The sequence below is a fragment of the Temnothorax nylanderi genome, unplaced genomic scaffold (assembly GCF_030848795.1).
Source record: "Temnothorax nylanderi isolate EJ_2023f unplaced genomic scaffold, tnyl_v1.0 TNYL_tig0070_pilon, whole genome shotgun sequence".
Lineage (NCBI taxonomy): Eukaryota > Metazoa > Arthropoda > Insecta > Hymenoptera > Formicidae > Temnothorax > Temnothorax nylanderi.
In genome coordinates this window covers 218,589-239,887 of record NW_027249132.1, presented here as the reverse complement: position 1 = coordinate 239,887, position 21,299 = coordinate 218,589, and the positions used below count along the sequence as shown (strand labels likewise).

Sequence of the window (21,299 nt, the reverse complement as noted above, 5' to 3'; positions counted from 1 at the left end):
TCAGTTTTCGGTGAAATTTCCGGCGGAATTCGAGCGTGCGGACGGTGCAGAAACACATCGGGTAACTGCCGCTTGAGAGTTTCAAGTACTTCTGCAAGCAAGAAAGATATCTGTTCTAGCTCGCGTAGCAGGTGAAGGCGAAATAAGATCGAGGAAGGGGGTGGGGTGCGCCCAGCAACAGCTGTTAGAAAACTTTACAGACCTTTGGGGTAAATAATCTCGAAATGGCGAGGCACTCGCTGGAAAGAGAGAGAGAGAGAGAGAGAGAGAGAGAGAGAGAGAGAGAGAGAGAGAGAGAGAGAGAGAGAGAGAGAGAGAGAGAGAGAGAGAGAGAGAGAGAGAGAGAGAGAGAGAGAGAGAGAGAGAGAGAGGAGAGAGAGAGAGAGAGAGAGAGAGAGAGAGAGAGAGAGAGAGAGGAGAGAGAGAGAGAGAGAGAGAGAGAGAGAGAGAGGAGAGAGAGAGAGAGAGAGAGAGAGAGAGAGAGAGAGAGAGGAGAGAGAGAGAGAGAGAGAGAGAGAGAGAGAGAGAGAGAGAGAGAGAGAGAGAGAGAGAGAGAGACTCTCGTTTCTCAGGACTGTCGAGTTATGATAATTCTTGCAGTTCGCTTGGTCGCGCGAATACAAGGAGACACGATGACAGAACCATTAGGAAATTTAGAAGTAGGTACTAGCAAATTTCACACTTTAATAGAGGGTGATATTTATAAAACCATCAAGAACGCTCCAATTTCCCTATAAAGTATTGATAGAAATTGTCTATTGAAATATGAGATAAATAATACCTACACATATGTAATTGCTATTAATTCCTATAATTAATAATTATTTTGATATGCAAGGATAAGTAACAGACTTTTGTTGCTATAGATGAAGGAATGTTATCAATTTATTATAACATTTTTCGCGTACATTATCAACGTTGTCGCGAAAAAGCTATTTTCATCTACACTTAATAGTTGCAGAGATTTTTGCGAAACGGTTCTATAGAAATAAGAAACGTTGGAGGAATTTACAAAGGGATCTTTGATGTTTTCTCCCTTGAATGTGCTATTCTATCGTTCCAGGCACGCCGGCATAACTCACTTTTGCAGAGAAGCAATCACATACATATTTACTCGGATATATACATCTTATTCATACCTGTTAGAGTTAAATTGAATATGTACACCCACCACGTTCTCTTTTCGCTTTACGATTTCTCATTCTTTCCTGTGCTATTTTTTCCCGTTATTTCATTCTTTTCATCCACTATCCTACTACCTACGACTTCTTTTTTAACTTCTCAACCTTTCACCGCCGGGCCTCTCACCGACAGCGAGAAACTTCGTCTCACGGAATAGACGTTGCCTATTATTATTATGAAAGCACAATTCCACCCTCCACATCCAATTATATCTCGTGAAACTAATCCGCAACTTTCTTTGCTAAATTTCACGTAATAAAATTTTGAAAGCATAATTTGACTCAAACTTCCACGCTGCTGGTCACGCGAACGAAATTTTGCTGACAAGGAGGAGCGGAAAAAATGGGATGACGTACGTTACGTAGTGATGAGAATATCTCACCGTGAGATAGACGTTACTGTCCTGATTGTATTACTACGGAAATGATAAAGGAATTTAATTTGCATGAGTTTAAAAATAACTGAAAGCTCTCAAGCAAATTATGCGGCAGCTTTTAATGTATAGTGGATAATATAAATTTTACAACATCATGTCTGATGGTTTAATACATGGTTTAATACGGATGAAATACAATGATGGAAGAAGAGAAAATAGTTATGACACGAAAGAAATCTCTTTTATTATTTACAAAATACAATTTCATTTTTGTGCATGTGTCTAACAGTAATAATTTATTACACATAAAATATATATCTTTTTCGCTGAAAGTGCTAACGACTATCACAAATTAAAAATAATTGTGCATAAGTAGCAAAAAATAGATTTTTATACGCATTTTATTGTTGTTCTAAACTATCGTTACTTGAAGTATTATCGCATCTTATCTTCGCATTCGGCCTTGAAGCAAGGCGATTCCCATATACCGTGTTATTGCATATACCGAGCAGCTTTCGCGAGAATTTTGCGCATTCCTATTCTCAAGAGGGAACATACGAAATCTGCAAATAATATTCCCTGTTTTTCCTGTATCCCTTTCGATAGGTGGAATGAGTGCAAGTCAGCACGGCGATATTGCATAGAGAGAACGTGCTGGAAATATATCTTCGTTGATACTGCCGTGCCTAGAAACTTTCACCCAAACGGCATTTCCTCATGTAGGCGTCTCGTGCAACTCTCACGAATATTTGCAAAGCGTTACGTACGGTTCCAGCCGAGTATGCCTCCAGAATCGACCTCGTGAATGGTCGAGGTATTTTCCTTACACCAGAAAAGAATTCGCGCTAGAATGACTTATAATAGAGTAAATATTGTGTTATTAATATTATTAACGTATACATATACAATATGTATATACTACCAATATAAAATCTAATATACTTTAATCTTATGTACTATTCGATTGAATAAGGCTACACCTGACAAAAATGTAAGAAATAAAATTAAAATTTGGAGTATAAATTTAATTTAATGTAATTCTATATATAATGTAATTACGTAAACGTGTGATTATATTAATTATAAAAGTATCTGCTCAGAGTATAGATATTTCAAAGATACAATATGTTGTTCCTTTTATATAAATTTTTGCAAAAGAACGCCTTTTTGTGTACAAAAAAACATCATAATTGTTATTTAACTTTATACGCGTGACAACAATGTACGTGACGCAATATACGCGACGACAAGTATCACGGGCATGGATAAGAAGAACAGATAAATCATTCTTATGCTTTTAATATTGTCTTCGTTCACGCAGTACTTCCGGGTGGCAGCTGCGGCGCAGAGGACATAACTTTCAATGTCGATCTCCGGAACGATCGGAAATACATCCTGCTCCTCCTTCGTGAGACGTTCCTGCAGCAGGTACACGCGATTCCTTTCCGCTGGCCACGGCCTCGTTGAAATTGACTTCAAAGGTTGAAGTGCATTACGAACTCTGTCGTACTCCGCGAGAATCCTGGGGAGCAGTAAAGGTTTTACCTTCAGGACCGATCATTTCTTTTTACCTCCTTTCCTGCCATTAATGCCGTCTTGCCCGATCTTTTTGGCACTCGAACTCTTAACGATTTCGACTATTCGCATCTTTCTTTTTATTCTTTCTGTAGTATAGAAATCTTTTTCCAAATATTTAGACGAAATCGTAGTTTTTCTCGAATATGTATGGACGCGTATATGCGATAGAACGAATGAAACGTTCTTGAGATTGATTTTTAAATAGCCATTTCAATCATAGTTGAGAAAAAAGATTGCAAAGTACCATTAAGTGTGCGAGCAGGGTAATAAAAAAACTTTCTCCGTCCGTCGCAAACTATATAATTTCCAATCCAACTTATTACGAAGGAATCGCGGAAAACTTGACGGGGGAGTTTTCTTTCAAGAAGGAAGAAAGCTCGAGCTAAGTTAGTGCGCAAGATTTACTCTGCACGCGTCTGAGAGCAAACGAAAAAATCTGAAAAGTATTTGACAGGACGAATGCCGAAAGCGAAAATATTTTCGTTCACAACTTGATCCGTGAAACAAATCGGTTTCTATAATCTTATTTTTCTTGTCCTTCCCTTTCCTTCTTATCGCGCATGGAAATGTATAAATAATATCAATTATTTATTTGATATTCTAATACTCTGCTAAAAAAAAATGTTTTTTGAGAAAGGTTTGTTAAAAAGTTAATAGTCATTCGAATGAGAAATTCGTCGAATCGCTGGTTTCTTGTTGTAATAAGTCGCTACACCCTCTAAGAATATAAAAACGAATTACGATAGCCCGTCAAGATTTCCCGAAAGTTTTTTTTGTTGCGATCACGGAAGACCTCACTTCTCAAGGCAATCTGCAGATATCGGTGGCTCAACTTCTGCAACCGCGGAAACGAGTTTTTCCGTTCGAAGACGCAATTTTCCTTCTCGCAATATTCACGCACGTAAGCGAAAGTCTGTTTACATCACTCTTGCGCCTAAATCGCAGTTCCAGATAACTTTTACTTTTACGATTTGCGGCGCGCGTTAACCGAGTGCGCTGCTGCAGGCCTTTCACGACGCCGCGCCGGAAAGTTGAAGAGGCCGAGTGTAAGCGTTCGCGATCAGGCGATCACGATCAAACTTTCGCGTGAAGTCTCGTCGAAACTTGCTCGCGAGAGTAGTTATCGGTAAAATTCGAAGCTTTATATATGAACGGTTTTAATCGTTTCTTAATGCTCGCGTATGCAACGAAGGATTATCTTTGAGGTGCATCGAAGTTTAATACTATAAACGATCACATCCCGCGATCCTTGGAATTTATAATCATCGTGTCATATTATTTAAGCGATAAATCGTACAGAAATTACAGACACTATGTACATGAATTTTGCTATTGTTGAATTTTAAATTGTTAAATAATAACCTCGTGCCTCGTGTAATATTTTACGCAAACGGAAATAATTGCGTTAAAGAAAATTGACGGTTTCATAATTTAGTTAGAAAGTTACGTAGAATTTCTATCTTAATTTTTAAGCTGCATATTTTAACGCAACGTATAAACTATTTATAACTTATAAATTGAACCGTAATATCAACTAGTAAAGCGTTACGCTCTTAGAAAATGACTTAGTACCTTTAATAGTGTTGCGTTCTCTGAACAAGTTAATATCGCGAGCAAATTTAATATTGCCAGCTGTTGCAGAAGAGCGTTGCGAAACCAACTTTAAACTTAGACAATACTCCGATACAAGCAGCTTATCCGTGACCTCTCGATCAAGTATCTAATATAAAGAGTACGTAATACGAGTAAGAGTAAAGTGTAACATCTATTTAAGCGATAGCTCCCCTAGCAATTTAAATGTGTCCTATTTACATAAAATATCAATAAATTATGAAATGGTGATTAAAAGTTAACGGAAAGGAACAACCTCGACACTTTCTAAAGGTATTAAATCATTTTTAAAGCAAAGTTAGGGACGGCGAAAAATGGCTGCGCTGAATTTTCCGTGAGACTAGGAAAGGGCCACGCCAACGAAGACGTTGACGAAGTTGTGACGATAAATTCGTGACTCATGAAATTTCACGATAAATTTCGTGTCCGTATCGTACCTCTGTTTTCTGCCGATTAGACCGAAGACGATGTCGCAGAGTAAGGATGGCAGCCATTCGAGGAGCAGCACCAAAATCCAGTACAGCGGCTCAAAGGACGTCATTCCGCGGATACCAAAGGTTGGATAGGGAAATGTGCAGCCAGCCCGTTGACTCTTTTTAATCAGATTGTCCCACGTGCAGCCCAGCAGTGCCGCATTATAGACTACCGGTTTCGTAGCGTTGGTTCTGCGCGAAAAAACGAGAAAATGCATGAGAGAAAAAGAGAACACATCCATTCACCGCACATTTGATGATTATTTATTTAGCATCATGCGATAATTAATTAACTGTTCTATGACATATTTTGAGTACTTCGTTTCATTTAAAATCATGTTTTATTTAATAATTTGTGCGAATATGTACGTATATACATCTGCATTAACACTTGTATATAAATTTTACAAGTTTTGAATGTTATTATGATTTTATTATTATTATTTTATTTTTTAATTATAACTTATATTTAATTATAATTCATATAATTATCATATACACTCATCTCTCGATTTACGCGTTCAGATAATATATCTTTCTATGATATTTATTGAAAAATTATTATGTATCAGTGAATCAAAAGGTCTTACTTGATTGTACTATTACTTACATTATTTTGACTTTTTTGGTTGACTCGTAGAGAGCACATTAAGCTTATCCGCAAGAGTGATAACAAATTTACTTTTTTGCACTTCGTGCAAATAAAGCAAAATGAATGTAAAATAAATATTTTTACAATATACACGGGCTTTTCTTTTACGTATTTTTTTTTCTTTATAGGTACTAGCAGACTCCATTTACGCCATTCTCAACCGCGTGAAAATAAGCACGTGGAACGAATATTCAGCGAGAGACGAATGTAATTATGATTTTATTTTTTTTTATTATAATTTATTTTATTATAATCAGATGACGAAAGATTGTATCACATTACAAAATTCGCTTAAATGTTAATTTTTTTGCACATGTAAAGGAAAGATAACTCAAACATTGTTAGACAGTTTATCCAGGTAATAGCTTAAGATTATAACGTACACCTAATTTCTTTGTTAAAACTTACGTAAAGTTACTTTTAACAATTATCAATAATTAATCGTATTTCTAATTAGTAATTCCTCTCAAATATGAGAATAATCGGTAAAAGCGAAAGGAGATATGAAGGCACAAGAAACAGATATAGCGCGCTTTGCTTCTTGCAAGGCGAATGCAATCAACTTATTCGCAGTTCAGTCGTTCGGAAATACTTCAGAGCGAAGCGAAGAGATGCTTCTGGTTGAAACTAGAATCAAACGTAAGCTCTCCGGGTTTTCTAGGAAAAGCCCGGAAAAGCCTAGCTATAAGTTTCATTCGATTGGCCCGTTGTTGGCTGACTTAAATAAAGCTTGCGATTTAAAAAGTCCGACTTGATTCTCGTTGTGCGTATCGTCTAATTAAAACCTTAAAGCGGATAGAGACGGAAGTTTCGTAAAGGGTATTATTAACTGGGGATTTAAATTAGTTTTCTTATGATCTGATACGCGCGTCGATGTTCTCATTACAATATTATTTTAGATCTCAGATCTTTTTTACGCTCTGCGTGACATGCACTTTCGTCAATGCATCTTACACGTGAAAATTAGAATGCACCACCTGTATTTTCGACTTTTTCATTTGATAAACTGATTTAATACAACTTAACTAACTGTTCCTGTTAAGAGCATGGGATACAATAATTTAACAATTTAACTATCGATTTCAATTATCGTCTCATACACAATATCCGATAATCGCTTTCTTTGTTGGACACAAATTGCACAGCCGTTATACTCCCTATAAGAATCGAAATTATACTCACATCGAAAAGATATCTTTTTTTTTTAATTAACGAGAAATTCAAAAGTTCTTAGCCGATACTGCCTAAAACTCAATAGCAAGTTTGTCGCGGTCCTTGATTTAAATTAATACTTAAATTAATACTTTTTTAGGAGTGTATTGTGCATGATTTTAATATAATGCCACACCACAATCATGTACGTCTAAAATTTTAAAAGTATTAGCAACAGCAAGAATTAATGAAAAGTTAGCCAGTTGGAAATTGAAACGAGTAATTTTACATATTTAGATAACGTTACAAGTCATGAACTGATATTAAAACGATGAATAATAAAAATTTGATAGATATCTCCAATAAGAATATTATATATTTTTTATATAGACAATATATTGTTGAATGCAAGAATTACTCTTTCAAATTTTGGTTATTCAAGAGGACTAGCAGTTTTGTTCTGTCGATACAGTGAATGCCAATTTACAATACTGACAGTCTGTACTGATTGACAGTCATATTTACACATAGGTAACTACGTTAGAGAAGTTGTCGAAATATTTGTTAGCTTTTTCAACCCAAAGAATTTATGATTTCGTCAAGAAGGGAGTAATCATGCTTTCAGCGAATTGAGGGGTGAATCTCGAACAAAAATCGAAAAGAACAAAATTCCGCTTTAGACAATTGGAGCGGAAGCGTAGAATGCGAGCAAACAGTAACAACCACGGAAACCGCGCGCACATGTAAAACGTGTTTGTCCGTATCCAATATTTCGCATTGGAAAACTAGATAAGCCGCGTCTGCAACGAATTCCGATTGCGATATGTTAAAACCTGCAACGGATAGAGAGAAAGATTTTGTCCTTTTTTTAAATTAATGATTTAATTTTTTTTTTATCAAACAAATTTTGTTTTTCACAGATCCGTTAATCGATAAGTAATTAAATTTACGTACGTGGGATTTTCCACGGATTTTCACGCTTTTTACCCCTCCCCTCGAATGAATTGCCACCTTGGAGTGGTAGAGGGGTTTACGGTCGCACTTCAGTTACACTCGCTCAAGAGTGTAACTGAATGCGATCTATCAAGAGGAACCTTTCCGCAAGCCAAGGTGTAAGCTACCGTGTCGACGGCTGCGTGGCGCAGAGGGAGCTACGTCGCGAACGGTGCCTCCCGGATATCGTTTGCTTTCCGGGAGTACGGACCAAGCCCCGGGCATTCGCGGTTCTGCATTCGGGTGACATCGCGCGTTCGTGGTACTCGTGGGACCAAAAATGTAACCAGATAATAATAATATAAATAATGTAGACACAAAGTCCTCCAGGGCAGAAAGATCCCTGGGAAGCGAACAATCGGAGAAGTTCTCAATTGCGGAGTCGGGTCCGACTAAGACCCGAGCTCATTATAACAGTGCTGCCAGACGCCGTTATAAAACGCAGCTGCAGAGAGAGGGAAAAAGTTCAAAGTCCTATCTCTGTGACTGCTTCGAATTCAAAGAATAAGGGAGGGGGAGAGGAGAGAGAGGTGTGATGTGGTCGGCATGCAAAAGCATGTCAGACCGGATCATAGTACTCCCAGTCTGTCGAACAGTTGCCTGAATAAGAGGCCCAAAGTTATTAATCAAGGGTCACGCCCAAATGATTAGAGGCATAATCAGGCCTTTGTTCCAGAGAGCTACCCTGATAAGAAGCTACGTGTTAGTGAGGTAGGAAACTGATCAGGGTGCGTATCATTGAACTTCCCGAGGATATGTTGACTTCTATTTTCATGGGCAGGAGGGATAACACAGTTATCTTTATAACTGCTCCAATGAACAATCTACAATTAGCGGATTGGCTAATTAAAAAGCCAATTTGCCGAGATCAAAATCGGGGATACTCCTCTCTATGCGCTGCGGGCTCAGAGTTACTCAAACGTCATCGAGTCGTAGTACACGTGGAAGAACCAGATTTGTCGAGAAGACTATTAAGTTTCTCGACAGACAGGTCTGGCGGCTAGAGTGAGTCATTGTAAGGGAAAATCAAAGCAGAGATGCCAAATGTACTCATTTTGCCCTGATCGGCGGCCCTTCGTAGAAAGCTCTGAAGAATTGTGGTTTCAAGTCCTGCGGACTCAGGCAATTGTGAAGTTGCTTAAAAAGAACGTGGAAGATATATGAAGGAGAACATTTGGGATAACAGAGACTCCACGCTCTTTAATTTCTCTGGATTTTGCACTTTATGCTTTTGAAAAGCAGACCGGCAGGATTATCATGCTGACATTAAATATAGTAATATTATTTGTCAGAGAGAGTATAATAGTTTTTTATTTACGCTTGAAATCACTTTAATATTTACCTGTAAAAAGATATTGAGCAATTCTCTCTCAGCACTTCTCAGAGCTTTATTGAAACACAATAACGATAATTATTTTTCTGAACTGAGTAAAAACTGCTACATGCTTTGAGAAAAAACAACGAGTTGCGCAATATGTATTTCTGAGAAGAGATAGCTATCATCACTTTGTGATTCATATCTCGTAATTAGATTACCGTTCCGTAACGTTGCATAACACCGTTGCATACACGTGAGCGCCTTTAGCACCGGGTTTGACTTTCTCTCACTCTAATTAAACATTAAACGAACGTAATATTTAAGAGCAACTTGATATTCCTTACGTAAATATATTGTAAAGGTATATTGATAAATGGCTTTCTGTGTAGAAGGTTAATTATTACAATGAGATGAGTTACGGCGTGTTAAGTTTGATTAATGCGAATACAGCCATAAAATTTCACAGCAACAAGAATTAAAAGCGCTTTAAATTCGAGCTGCTGGATTAATTTTTCCCTGGACCATTAAATATCCTTGTTATTCTTATTAATGAATAAAAACCTTTATAAATATAATACAAAGTAAATAATATAAATTTTGCGTTTTATACGTACATGCCAATTTCCCACGCGGCCGCGATCATCGTGTTTGCCGCTATGTCTAGCGGGATGACTTCGGCCTGCAATTCCGAATTGCCGAGCGCGAAGCCCGCGCCGATCATGAGGGCGGTGGGTGCTTTGAGGGTCTCAACGAAACCGGGCATAGGTTCCTTGTAAGCCGGGCCGATGCAAGGAAAACGCACCAGAGCGACAGGTAACTCGGGAATCTTTTCATTCTGTAGACACTCTTCTATCTTGCCGCGATGCTTGAAAATGGTGGACGCCACAGCGACGCTCTTGAGCTTCGGCAAATCCTGACAATATTCCAGGAAGAAGTCGTGCGGCCCGGCGGCATGGAAGGCCACGGTGACCTCTCTCAACGCGGCTTTGTCTTCGGTGCTTAGGGCAAGATCCTCGTAAAGCAGATTCCCCTCGAACGTTTTCACGCGCGAGATCGCGCCTGGCATCTCCTGCCTCAGTCGTTCGTACCTGCCGGGTGATAATAACGTTGGTGACGTAAATCGGCTTTGGAATTTACTCTCAGGAGGTTTCATCAAAATGGAGATGCGCCGCGGCAGGAAAAGATTGCGCGAAACGGACGTCGTTAAAAAAATGTCAAAGAATCGCCGAATAATGCACAGATTTAAATTACGCGACGCAAAGTCCCATCCCTGAGCTCATCGCCAGAATGCGGAATGACTATCAAAGACACCCAGAAGTTAAGATACACAGTGAAAAACTAACGAAAGTAATTAATATTAATCACTGCGAAAAGAGAGTAACACGAATTTTATTCTATTACAGAGATGTACGTACGTAACAATTATTAAAATCTTTTCCGATTCTATATGCACTTGCTGTGCTTTAGAAAAATAAAAATAAGAGCACAGCGCGCACATTTTGTCATTTTGAGTCTTGCCTAGAGATTTAGACAATTAACACCATGACTATCCTAAGCGGAACAATTTAGAGGAGGGGTCGCAAATAGAGCGAGGAAAATTGGACAAGCCGCCACAGTCGAGAGCGATTTCGCCGAACGTAATAGCGTTGAAGCGGTTGCACCTTGAACGCTCGAGCTGCTCATCCATTTGCATTTTCTCATTTACGCGCGGGGCGATCCTCTTTTTCAAGCGGAAAAACGCAGCGATCCGGCGGTAACTACGATTTCCCGGGGGAAGACAATCCTTTCGCGGATTTTAATTTCGCGAAATTCAAAACGCGCGGACGAATTTTCCGCGCGGTCGCGGATTTTGCGAGGACGAGAAAGAGAGAGTGAGAGAGAGAGAGAGAGAGAGAGAGAGAGAGAGAGAGAGAGAGAGAGAGAGAGAGAGAGAGGAAGAAAAAGCACCCCGGGCCGCGTATACTTCATAATCTTTCTAAAGGGGGCACGGAGGCGTGTGCTAATGAAAATAAATCTCTCTCTACGAGCTTTAGCCGTACTCTCTCCAAAAAGGAAAAGGACCATCGCGCGATGCAACGGCGCTGAGTTTCATCTCGCGAGCATCTTTGCTATTCGGGCGATCGTTGAGACGAGCACGGGGTTTAACGAGGCAATCGGGTTTGCGCGACTAAATACGTGCCTAAACACGTGCGTTCGATCGTATCTAGCTTTCTCACTCTGAATTCCCTCGTTATTACCGTGCGATTTCGGACGGGCGATCGCCGAGCGTATCGAGTGCTGCTATCATTTCAATCGACATCGTTCGCGGTAAGTTTCCAATTGTCGAAATTGCAAAACTGTATAAATTTTAAGGAAAGATTCGACAAATTGTAAATGAGATCGAATCAAAAGGTTCTAAATTACTTTATTTTTATTTTCGGATATTAACTTACATGTCAAATGTTGGATGGAGAAAAGTAAGATGTTACAAACAATAATTAACATAATATTGATGTAGAATTAAATTCATATTGAGTAATACATGGAATCAATAAATCAAGAGAAAAATTTCTCCGTGTTGTGCAATATCACAGTTTTTTATGACTATATGAAAGAGTAATAAAAGTAATAACAACTTTATTTCGAAAAAATTTTTGGAATGTGTCGTTCTTCCTGTCACTGCACGTGACTGCTCGCGAAACGAAAATCTAATTTCGCAATCGATTCCCAACGTAAGATGGGGATCCTTCCACGTTCTCGGAATTCCCGCGGAAAGCCACTAGGCGTGAAGAGAGAAAGAGAGAGAGAGAGAGAGAGAGAGAGAGAGAGAGAGAGAGAGAGAGAGAGAGAGAGAGAGAGAGAGAAAGGTGTCTTTTTCAGTTCGATGTCCTCTGGAATAAATTCGGCGCACGCGAGCACCCCGACCGGAATCGCGATCACAATTTAACGCTCACAAAGACGATATCGAGCGACCGGCGCGATTTACAGGCACAAGATAAACGCGAGGAAGATACCGCTCGTACCCAGGCGACGCGAATATCTTCTTTAGCCGTTCCTCGGCGTTGAGACCATTTTGGGATCTGAGAACGACATACACTCTGACGCCCGGTAAGCACCGTAGGATCTTCTCCAACAGAACGCGTCCCAATTCGCTGGTGACTCCCGTGAGGAGCACCACGCGGTTCGCGTACCACTCGCACAGAGACATTCTCGATGACTGGGGCCTGCTTGAAAAGTGAGCCGCAGTGAACGGCGCGAGGTGTCCGTTTCCACTTGGTGATAGTACCTGGTGGAATATTACTTACGAGAAAGGAAAAGAGACATTTGCATTCTGGCTTAATGCAACGATCAACGTGCAAAATTTCGAGATTATGATAAACATTATTAGCTTTACAAACAATATAAAAGAAAGATGTCTAATAAATGTAAAAGAAATATATGTAAATAAAAATTTAGAATGTTTTTTTAAAACGCGTTTAAATGCTTTTCAAATATTTGCGAAATTATTCGGTTTTTTCACGCAATAATACATATGCTAAAATGAAGTTTGTGTACACACATGTGGACTACTTTCTAAATGCATTTTTGTTACCGTAAGCATTTTTTTAGCATTATAAGTGGTTTCGATTAAACGTTCTTGGCTAACGTGTGCATATTGTTTCGTAAGACTAATATTAAAGATTGTACGTTTTGTTAAATTATTATTTTATATAATTTAGATTATTTTCTGTAGACTCATACAAATTGCTTCTTTTGAAATTACTCGCAAATTACAGTAATATACAAACATCAAGTTTCAATTAAATAAATATTTAAAATTATGCATTAGGAAATAAATTTGGAAATAGTATGGCAATTAGACTGGACCACATAATCGATCCGTTTTGATGAGACCTTGTCTCCATTGTTGCAAGTGTCGAATGATCAACCGGGACAAAGGAATTGAATTGGCAAGGAATTGGTAGTGCAAGGAGCCCCATCGATGTCACTGGTATTTCGATGTAAATGAGAGCGACGTTTATGGTAGCTACATTTACCAAGATTGCCAGTTACGTGGGCTTTACATTACCATAAAATCCGTAGCTTCGACTACGGTCGAGTACTTCATTGCGTTTAGATCAAGCATCACGTGTACCTCTGATTTACGAGCAAATAAATTAATGAATAAAAACGCCCGTAATTTTTTATCACATTGTTGATTTATAATTTAGGTTTGTAGCGAAAACTGGTATCATATTTGTCTGATATGCAAAGGAAGTTAATATATCTCCATTAGTGATTTAATGAGATCTGTTATTTTTTATAAATGGGTATTTTTAGAACGCATGCATCACATTTAAATATTTGTGTATTATGACTTTTCGTTATGACTAATTTAAAACGAAAATTACAACTGTGCTAAAGAATATAGACAGATTTAGATTTAGATTCTAGATATTAATATGTTTGTTCTGTAGATGCCTATCTAAACAAAGGTGTTCTCACGACGTCGATAGCGAAATGACGCGCTACCCCACAGATGCAATTCCAGGCCTGAAATTGATGTTAGGACGGTCAATTGGCACAAATAGATATGGCGCGGGAAATATTCGGATTTTGGATGTGTCCGGCTATTCGGCGCGCAATTTCCCTGTAACACCGCGCCGCGCCCGGCCTCGTTTTTCCCCGCCGCGGTATTTCCATGTATGAATATGTGCATTTTTTTTGTTCCGGTGCATGTTTCGTTTCATACATGCCCGTCCACGCGCGCCTGTTGTTTTCAATGCCCAGGCCCGACAAATCGCGCCCGATGGTTCGCTGTTTACGAATAAAAAATCAAGCCAATTTGAAGCAAACCGTGGTTTTACACACGGATGAAAATCCGCGAGCTTTCCAGCGATGGCCGAGCGTCATAAAGGCCGGTCAATAACGATAATATGTGTAATGATACCATGCATGCAAAGCGCACCAGCGGCCTCACACTTTAATTACTTTTTCTGATGAGCCTTGCTGGTCATCCGATGTATTATTTGTACTAGAATTTTTTTCGGTATCATATATACATCTCGTTAGTATACGTAATAATAATATGTGCTAATAACCAATGAAATATATATCTACATCGATATATAATATTTTGACATGATGTTAATTGATTTAATGAAAGAAATTGATAACATATCTTTATCCGTATTATTTTTCTCTCATCTATCTTTAATGTGGAGGTTTACATTGATTTTTTTTTAATTTTAAGATAAGATACATAAGCCGACAGATTTTAATAATGCATACACACAAAGCGAGAACAATGCTGAGAGCATTTCGGCAATCTTTCGAAAGTCTAATTTAGATTTATGTAATTACGTTTAAATTAGAAACTGCATAAGTGCTGTATGTGCGCATAGTTGTAAAGTGTGGCTGAAAGTATACGACCATAATATCAGTCGCGTGAGTGCATGAAGATAGAACCGGTTTGGCGTGGCGTTGCATAACAAGGATTGAGATCGCATGAAAGTACGATATCGCGATTCTTAGAATCAGTGGCCGAGTTACGTAGCCTCGACGATTGTTTGTTTGTTTTTATTTCGTGTCGGCGTATTTTGCCTCGCGAGATAAGCAACAGAAAGAAAAGGAAAACCACAATTGATAGCACCGTTAACTGCTTCCCTTCCACCTATTTCTCTGCTACATTTCAATTTCTTATTTATTTAGTCTGCAGGGATGACTGAATCCGCACAGTCATTTGGGCTTAGCGAACCCACGGACCCAAGCTCATTGCACTGCGGACACTCACATACATTTACACATCATATATATTCATGCACACGCGTTTTTATGAGTGATACAGTAAACATTTGAGGAAAAGTAAAAACAATTTAATGTAAAATAAGAAATATAAAAATAACAATTAGATTCAAATAAGAAAACGTATTTAATATCGAATAGAATAGCAAAAGTTTATTTTTTATTTACATACTTTAATTAAGTAAAAATAAATAATAATGCAATCCATTGTATAAAAGTGCTCTTCAAGATGCGCGGTCATCAATCTTCCCCGCCCAATAAATCGAGATAAACGATTACCAGGCGATCATACCTTGACGAATGATATTATACGTCAGAAATAAGGAAAACTGCCGTACTTTATGCATTTATGTATTACGTAGAGCGCGCCGGGGAGTTCTTTTGGCGGAAAGACGCTGCGGTTCTGCCATTCGAACGCGTCGATGAATAAAACAGCATCGCCGACCTCGCCAGACTCTTCGTTCGATCCACCTATATTTTTTATTGTCCGACTCGGACGCGTTCCACGCATATATTCTGCATATGTACAGATTTCTCTCCGCGTCGACGGTATTTTTTCATGTGAAATTTTACAATATAGCGGAAACAATGAAGTAGCGCATAACGCATGTCACTCGGTTCATTCTGGATGCGTGTATCGCGAAAATTATATTGTTCATGTCGCAAACACAATAAAGCACGCTTAAGGGATACTTTGTTTAACTGTTAAATTAATCCGATATAAATTCACGAGGTGCGTTTAATAAATCAATAGTTTCATTTTCATCGAGATTGACGATGACATAATTTCTACGTACGATAAAATTCGAGAAAATAAAGCAATATTAATATATGTATGTGCCACGTACAGTATGCATTCGTTTTTATTACTTGGCTCTGAAAAAATTTGAAACATTTATATATCGTGTTCGTGCATGGATGTTCGGTAATTCCTCCAAACATAGTGGTGATCTTGTTAAGTTCTTTAATGCTTCGTAGAAAACCGTAATACAATTTTAGAAAAGATTTTATCAGTAAAATTAGCAAAGGTGACGCATCATTGGTCGTGTTAATGTAAAAGATAATTGGCTGTTTTGCGAGTTTTAACGTCTTTAAGAGTTCACGCCGGATGTTTCTTCCGAGCACTCAGCTCCGCGTCTGGACTTATTTTACCGTTATGCTAAATATAGGATATGGCATACTCGAGAGCATTGTTTTTCCCTTAGCCAGACAAATAACAGTTAAGAGAGGAGTCGTTGTGTGATAGTGTACGAAACACACGGAATCGCGCTATTATGCGGGAAAGATTAAAATTTGAATTGTTACGGGTACAAATTTCTACGTTTGCGACGCATCCTAAGTGGCCGGATATTTCTAAACGGTAATAACGCAGTTTATATTGCTGATACAGATTATGGTGCATGTGTACTGTTATTAAACGATTCGTATTCGTATATAGCGTCCGTGTTAATCCGGTAATAGAAACTACAGTAATGTTGTCGACGAGCTTTTCGCAATTTATGCACTAATTTCATTAAATAAGACAACGATCGTAATATTGTTGCAAATTGTTTCCACCGACGAAAATGCATTATCGTGTAAATTACCACACTATTGTAGCGTTATATTAATTCGCTACGAACTTCTTAATTGGCACAAAAATAATATTCTGCATAAAACCACACAAGAGATTCAATTAGATGAAACTTTCACCCAGTATATATTTGGCAATCATTCATTAATTACATTTATTAATGTGTTGACAAAAGAGATAAAAATTTATTACAATATGTATCTGTATTGATTATTATATTTTATCTATACAACCAACATATCATACATATAATATTTTATATCACACAATTAAAAGATCATCTTGTCAACAAAGCATATAAGAAACGTACTATTTATCTCTAGTAATCGTAAATTATCTCTAATTTACATATTTTTATGATATATCGTTCTTTGGACATAGGTCATTTATGAATGCATATGTATATAAGAAAAGTTGTTTTCTACGTATCGTGAGGAATTATATAATGATTATCTATCTAGATTACTCGCGTTTTTATATATTTAACAATATTTTATTAATACAATTAATAAGAGTTATATGCCATAATTATATCTATGTCTTGCGTTTACAAAAAATTCTAGATTATCATACGCGCGTCACGAATATAATTCAACAAATGAAACGATAAGTTTATATGACTCTGTAGATCGATGCAATTAAAATTAATGGAAAATTGACTCCGTGACCACGTACGTAGTCACTTGCGGAAGATCTAGTAATGGTTCGGACGATCTTAGCAAACAGACCTTTCGTTTTCGCGGCCTTCGATTTTTTCACGTAACCCTTTAATACCCTATCAATGTCCGGGCTGTGAATGCACTGTCTCGTTTCCGGATTGTAGATGTAACCAAGTCGGCAGATGCAGGCATAATGACCGGGCAGATTTAGGCAACTCTCGCTGTTCCGCGTGCAATTGTGCGTACCTCGGACGCACTCGTTCACGTCGACGCACAGCCCGAATCTGGAAGACCACTCGTAGCCGTGCTGATGACATTCGCAGCTCACGTTAATCTGATTCGTCCTGAGCGCCTGAAAGTCGCGATTCTCGTCCCGGTTCAGCGTGCATTTTCGATGCGCTATGAACACGACCAACGGTGGTTAGCTCGCTTAAGGGTGGAAAGACTTCAAGGGTGGTTAATTGCGCGCGCGGCGTACATGGAATGCAAACGAGCATGCAAAGCTCGACCGTAGTAAAGTGCCGGACTCGTTGTGTTTGTCGTAAGACAAAACGAGAATCCCATCTGTGGAATTACACGTTTTTGAAGCTTGCGATAATACGGCTCTGATTTATTTACACAAATTTCAATTGTGTATGATGATTATAGCAAGTCATGAAATTAAAATACTACTATTTCTTACAAGAAATTATTTTTGCACTAATTATATATTTTTTACAAGAATCGGCTGTATAAAAATAATATTAAAAAAAAACGGGGGGAGAGAGAGGCTACATTTCCTAGTATCATCAATTAAGAATGACATATCCATTACACTGTGGCAGCGTTTTTTATCGATATGATTATACCGCGCGTTACGTAGAGTTAGTTCAATCATTATGTTGGAAAATATAAATAAACCTTTCGCGCGATGTAGATATTTGTAACGGGTGTCTAGTCACCTGGTTGATTCTCAGCGTAGCAAGGGTTGCTCTGCGACTGGTAACAGTCTTTCATGTACCGGATGTGTTTCATAGGACAACAATGGTCCGGGCAGAAACTGTATAGGGCGCAGGCGTACGGTTTCGTGTCGTCCGCTCGTGGATCCTTGTTATAAACACCGTATTCATCAAGACAGTTGGCGTGATTGTCACAGGGCTCGCCGAAGGTAGCTAAGTCTGGGACGCCCAGCATCGTGTACCAGCACATATAATAGCTGACAGTGGTACGCCATTGGAAGCGTTCTGAAAATAGTATTTAACGATCTACGTCTGCGACTGAAATAATATCTGATATTATCTCTGTTGTCTTTGTTAACTCATCGATTTACGTCACAGAATTGAACGATTTGGTTTTTATGTATTATTGTAGCCTGAAGACTCTTTGCGTGAAGGAATTATTCATAATTGTTGAACCGTGCTCGTTTCTATCATTACTATCTCAAACGATGACTAATACAGTTAGCCAATTTATCTCTCTGACCTATCTTTAAGAATTAATAATTTTATGTGAACCTAAAGAATTATTTATATATCATAATCATATTTGTAGCAGTAATCTTTTTAAGCAGAATCACTTTATAATTAAATCATTTTTTAACTGTTTATGAGAACTTATGTATACTGGATTATTGTGAAAACATTCGAGATTTATGTTTTTTCAGTTTATATAGCTCGCAGCGTTAAAAGTCGGATTATATTAGCACTTGGTTCTAATTTTGAGGGAGTAAATGATACACAATCAAGTCTATAATGTATCAGTATGTGAATCTAATTTTGAGAGAGTAAACGATACAATGAAGTCTATCGCTTAGTTCGGTTAGAAACATTTTCAATCAGACAACGATTTAGCCGTTAGCATGTGCAAATCGAGCTTAATGTTCCGGTGTGATTAGATTGCTCGCGACGAATCGATGCACTTGCCGATTGGACCCTGAAACGGAACTGCGGCAAGATTGTCCCGCCTTTGGGCTATCTGGCAGTCCCTTTGAGCGGCCAAAATCTGTTCAGTATTGTTCACCGGATCCCACTTCTGTTCTCTCATGACCGTGACGGTGTCGTCCTCGCGCCTGAGGGCCGTAAGCCTAATGATCCTCTCGAGATACTTGAGGCACTCGACAAAACTCGCCTCGCAGTGCTTACGCACCTCCCAGTGCAGGGATCTCAGACCGGGTTTCGGGAACTCTTCATACAGTCTGCCCGTAGCCTCCTCCGCACTCTTGTAGTACCGACGATCGTAGTCGTGGAATTTGTGGGCGCGAATAAAATACGCCGCGTCGCGGATCACCCGGTTCCTGTCCAAGCTAGAATCTGGCACGTTCGTCGCCTCCGGGTCCACGTCGGGCACGTCGCTCACCCGTATGTTGTGGTCCATAACCTGCTCGGTCAGCGGCACCTTTGGCATTTCCACCTTGTCCTCGTCCTCTCGCGTACTCAAGTCGGTGACAGTGGACTCGACAGTAAATTCGATTATTGGCGGTAATGGCGTTGTGACGGCCGTTATTAGCGGCACGCGGAATATAATAAGAATAAGAAAAATGTAAATAAGACATGATGTACATTTGGTGAACTCCATCTTGAATGTGCAGCTTTTTGTGAAAAAAAATTTTTTTTTTTTTTAAGACAAGGATGTATAAAATTTTTATTGATGACAATTTAATTTATGTTTTACTGATATGTGTGTGCAATATTTATTTTCTTTTCGGATACAATTATTCTCCCTGAAATTTCTATTTCGAGAATTTTAAGAAGAATAGAAACGTCACACATGTGTGCCGGATTTGAAATAAAGATATTTTTTCCTCCTCGCGAATGAATGTGTCTCGGGTGAATTGACAATTCCTTTTCTGGTCGCGTTGCTCAAAGTATCGGGGGTGAGCTCTGGGAAGCGCGATGCATTCTATTATCTGGCACGCAGATGCACGTTCAAATTACTTGAATTGCGAGGGAGACCCCGCCGCTGCTTATCCGTCTCCTTGCTCGCGATGCTGAAAAGACGAGATGAGAAGAAGCGGAAGTGCGAGGAAAAAGAACGGGGTACACGGGAAAAAGTTATATTAAGCCGTATGCCACTGTGCTCGAGAGTTATTTACCTCCCGCAACATCCGCCGACTTACGATTTTACCATCACTGGCGAGCGTCTCACCAGCGAGGATAAGTACCCTGTTATATCTCATTCAGTCGCGGCTTTATTCGGCCGGGTGACTTCGCGTGAAAGGCGACCTCGCCCTCGTCTGTGTCTTAGCGCGGGTTTACAGACAGAAACTTCGTATAGCAACGCGTAATAAGAGGCACCTTCGCGAAACGAGGTGAATCAACTTCGCCGGTTCCCTCGAGAGTGACTACTTTAACCCTTTAAGAGTACTATCGACTTTACTTAAAGTGTATTCATAGCACTCATCTAAATGAAGTTAATCAGAAAATCAGGTTACTTCATATATAAATTACATAGGGTATAAAAAGAAGAACTTAATCTCTTCTGTTTTCACTTATGAATAAAAACCAAAGTTATTTTAATATAGCTCGACTGGCATTCAGCTTAAAGTATATTTGAAAATTTAATTATAATTAAGTATATTTACTCACAATTTCAATGTTCAAGTAAATTTGTACGCTTTGTAAAGATAGATGTTAGTGCCGCGCTGTTGAGCTTTATATCAATGAAGCTTGCCGTTCGTAAATATAAGACCCCGTGCGAACAGCCGCGAGCGGATATCTCATCGAATTTCGGACTTGGTCCAGCGATCCCGAGAGTTTCTGCCCGGCGTGGAAGAAAGAAGGGCCGCAGCTCTCCGAACTTCTCGCTCATCGCGTATTCCAGTCAGCACTTTCGAAAGACAGAGTAACGTCCAATCCGACGGTGAAACTGGGTCAACATTTGCTCGGTGATCTGAGAAAACGGCGAAATACACGCGCGCGGCCCCGTCAGGCGAGCAAGAAGCATCCGCCTCCGCAGAATTTCATCCGACGCAAGAGCGATTCGAAAGTTTTC

At 39.0% G+C, this 21,299-nt stretch overlaps 2 protein-coding genes across 2 annotated transcripts in view; one reads left to right on the top strand and one right to left on the bottom strand.

Annotated features, from left to right (window-relative positions):
* LOC139773841 (zwei Ig domain protein zig-8) overlaps nt 1-21,299 on the top strand; it is a 166,617-nt gene that overhangs the window by 44,755 nt on the left and 100,563 nt on the right. The window lies entirely within an intron of this gene.
* On the bottom strand, nt 1,778-20,142 carry LOC139773845 (fatty acyl-CoA reductase 1-like). The gene is made up of 6 exons (XM_071708617.1): nt 19,232-20,142; nt 18,272-18,553; nt 12,338-12,614; nt 9,950-10,423; nt 5,185-5,412; nt 1,778-3,080 (listed from the first exon to the last, which is right to left on the bottom strand). Exons 1-6 carry the CDS (start codon nt 19,881-19,883, stop codon nt 2,762-2,764), a joined length of 2,232 nt encoding a protein of 743 aa, XP_071564718.1. The 5' UTR covers nt 19,884-20,142; the 3' UTR covers nt 1,778-2,761.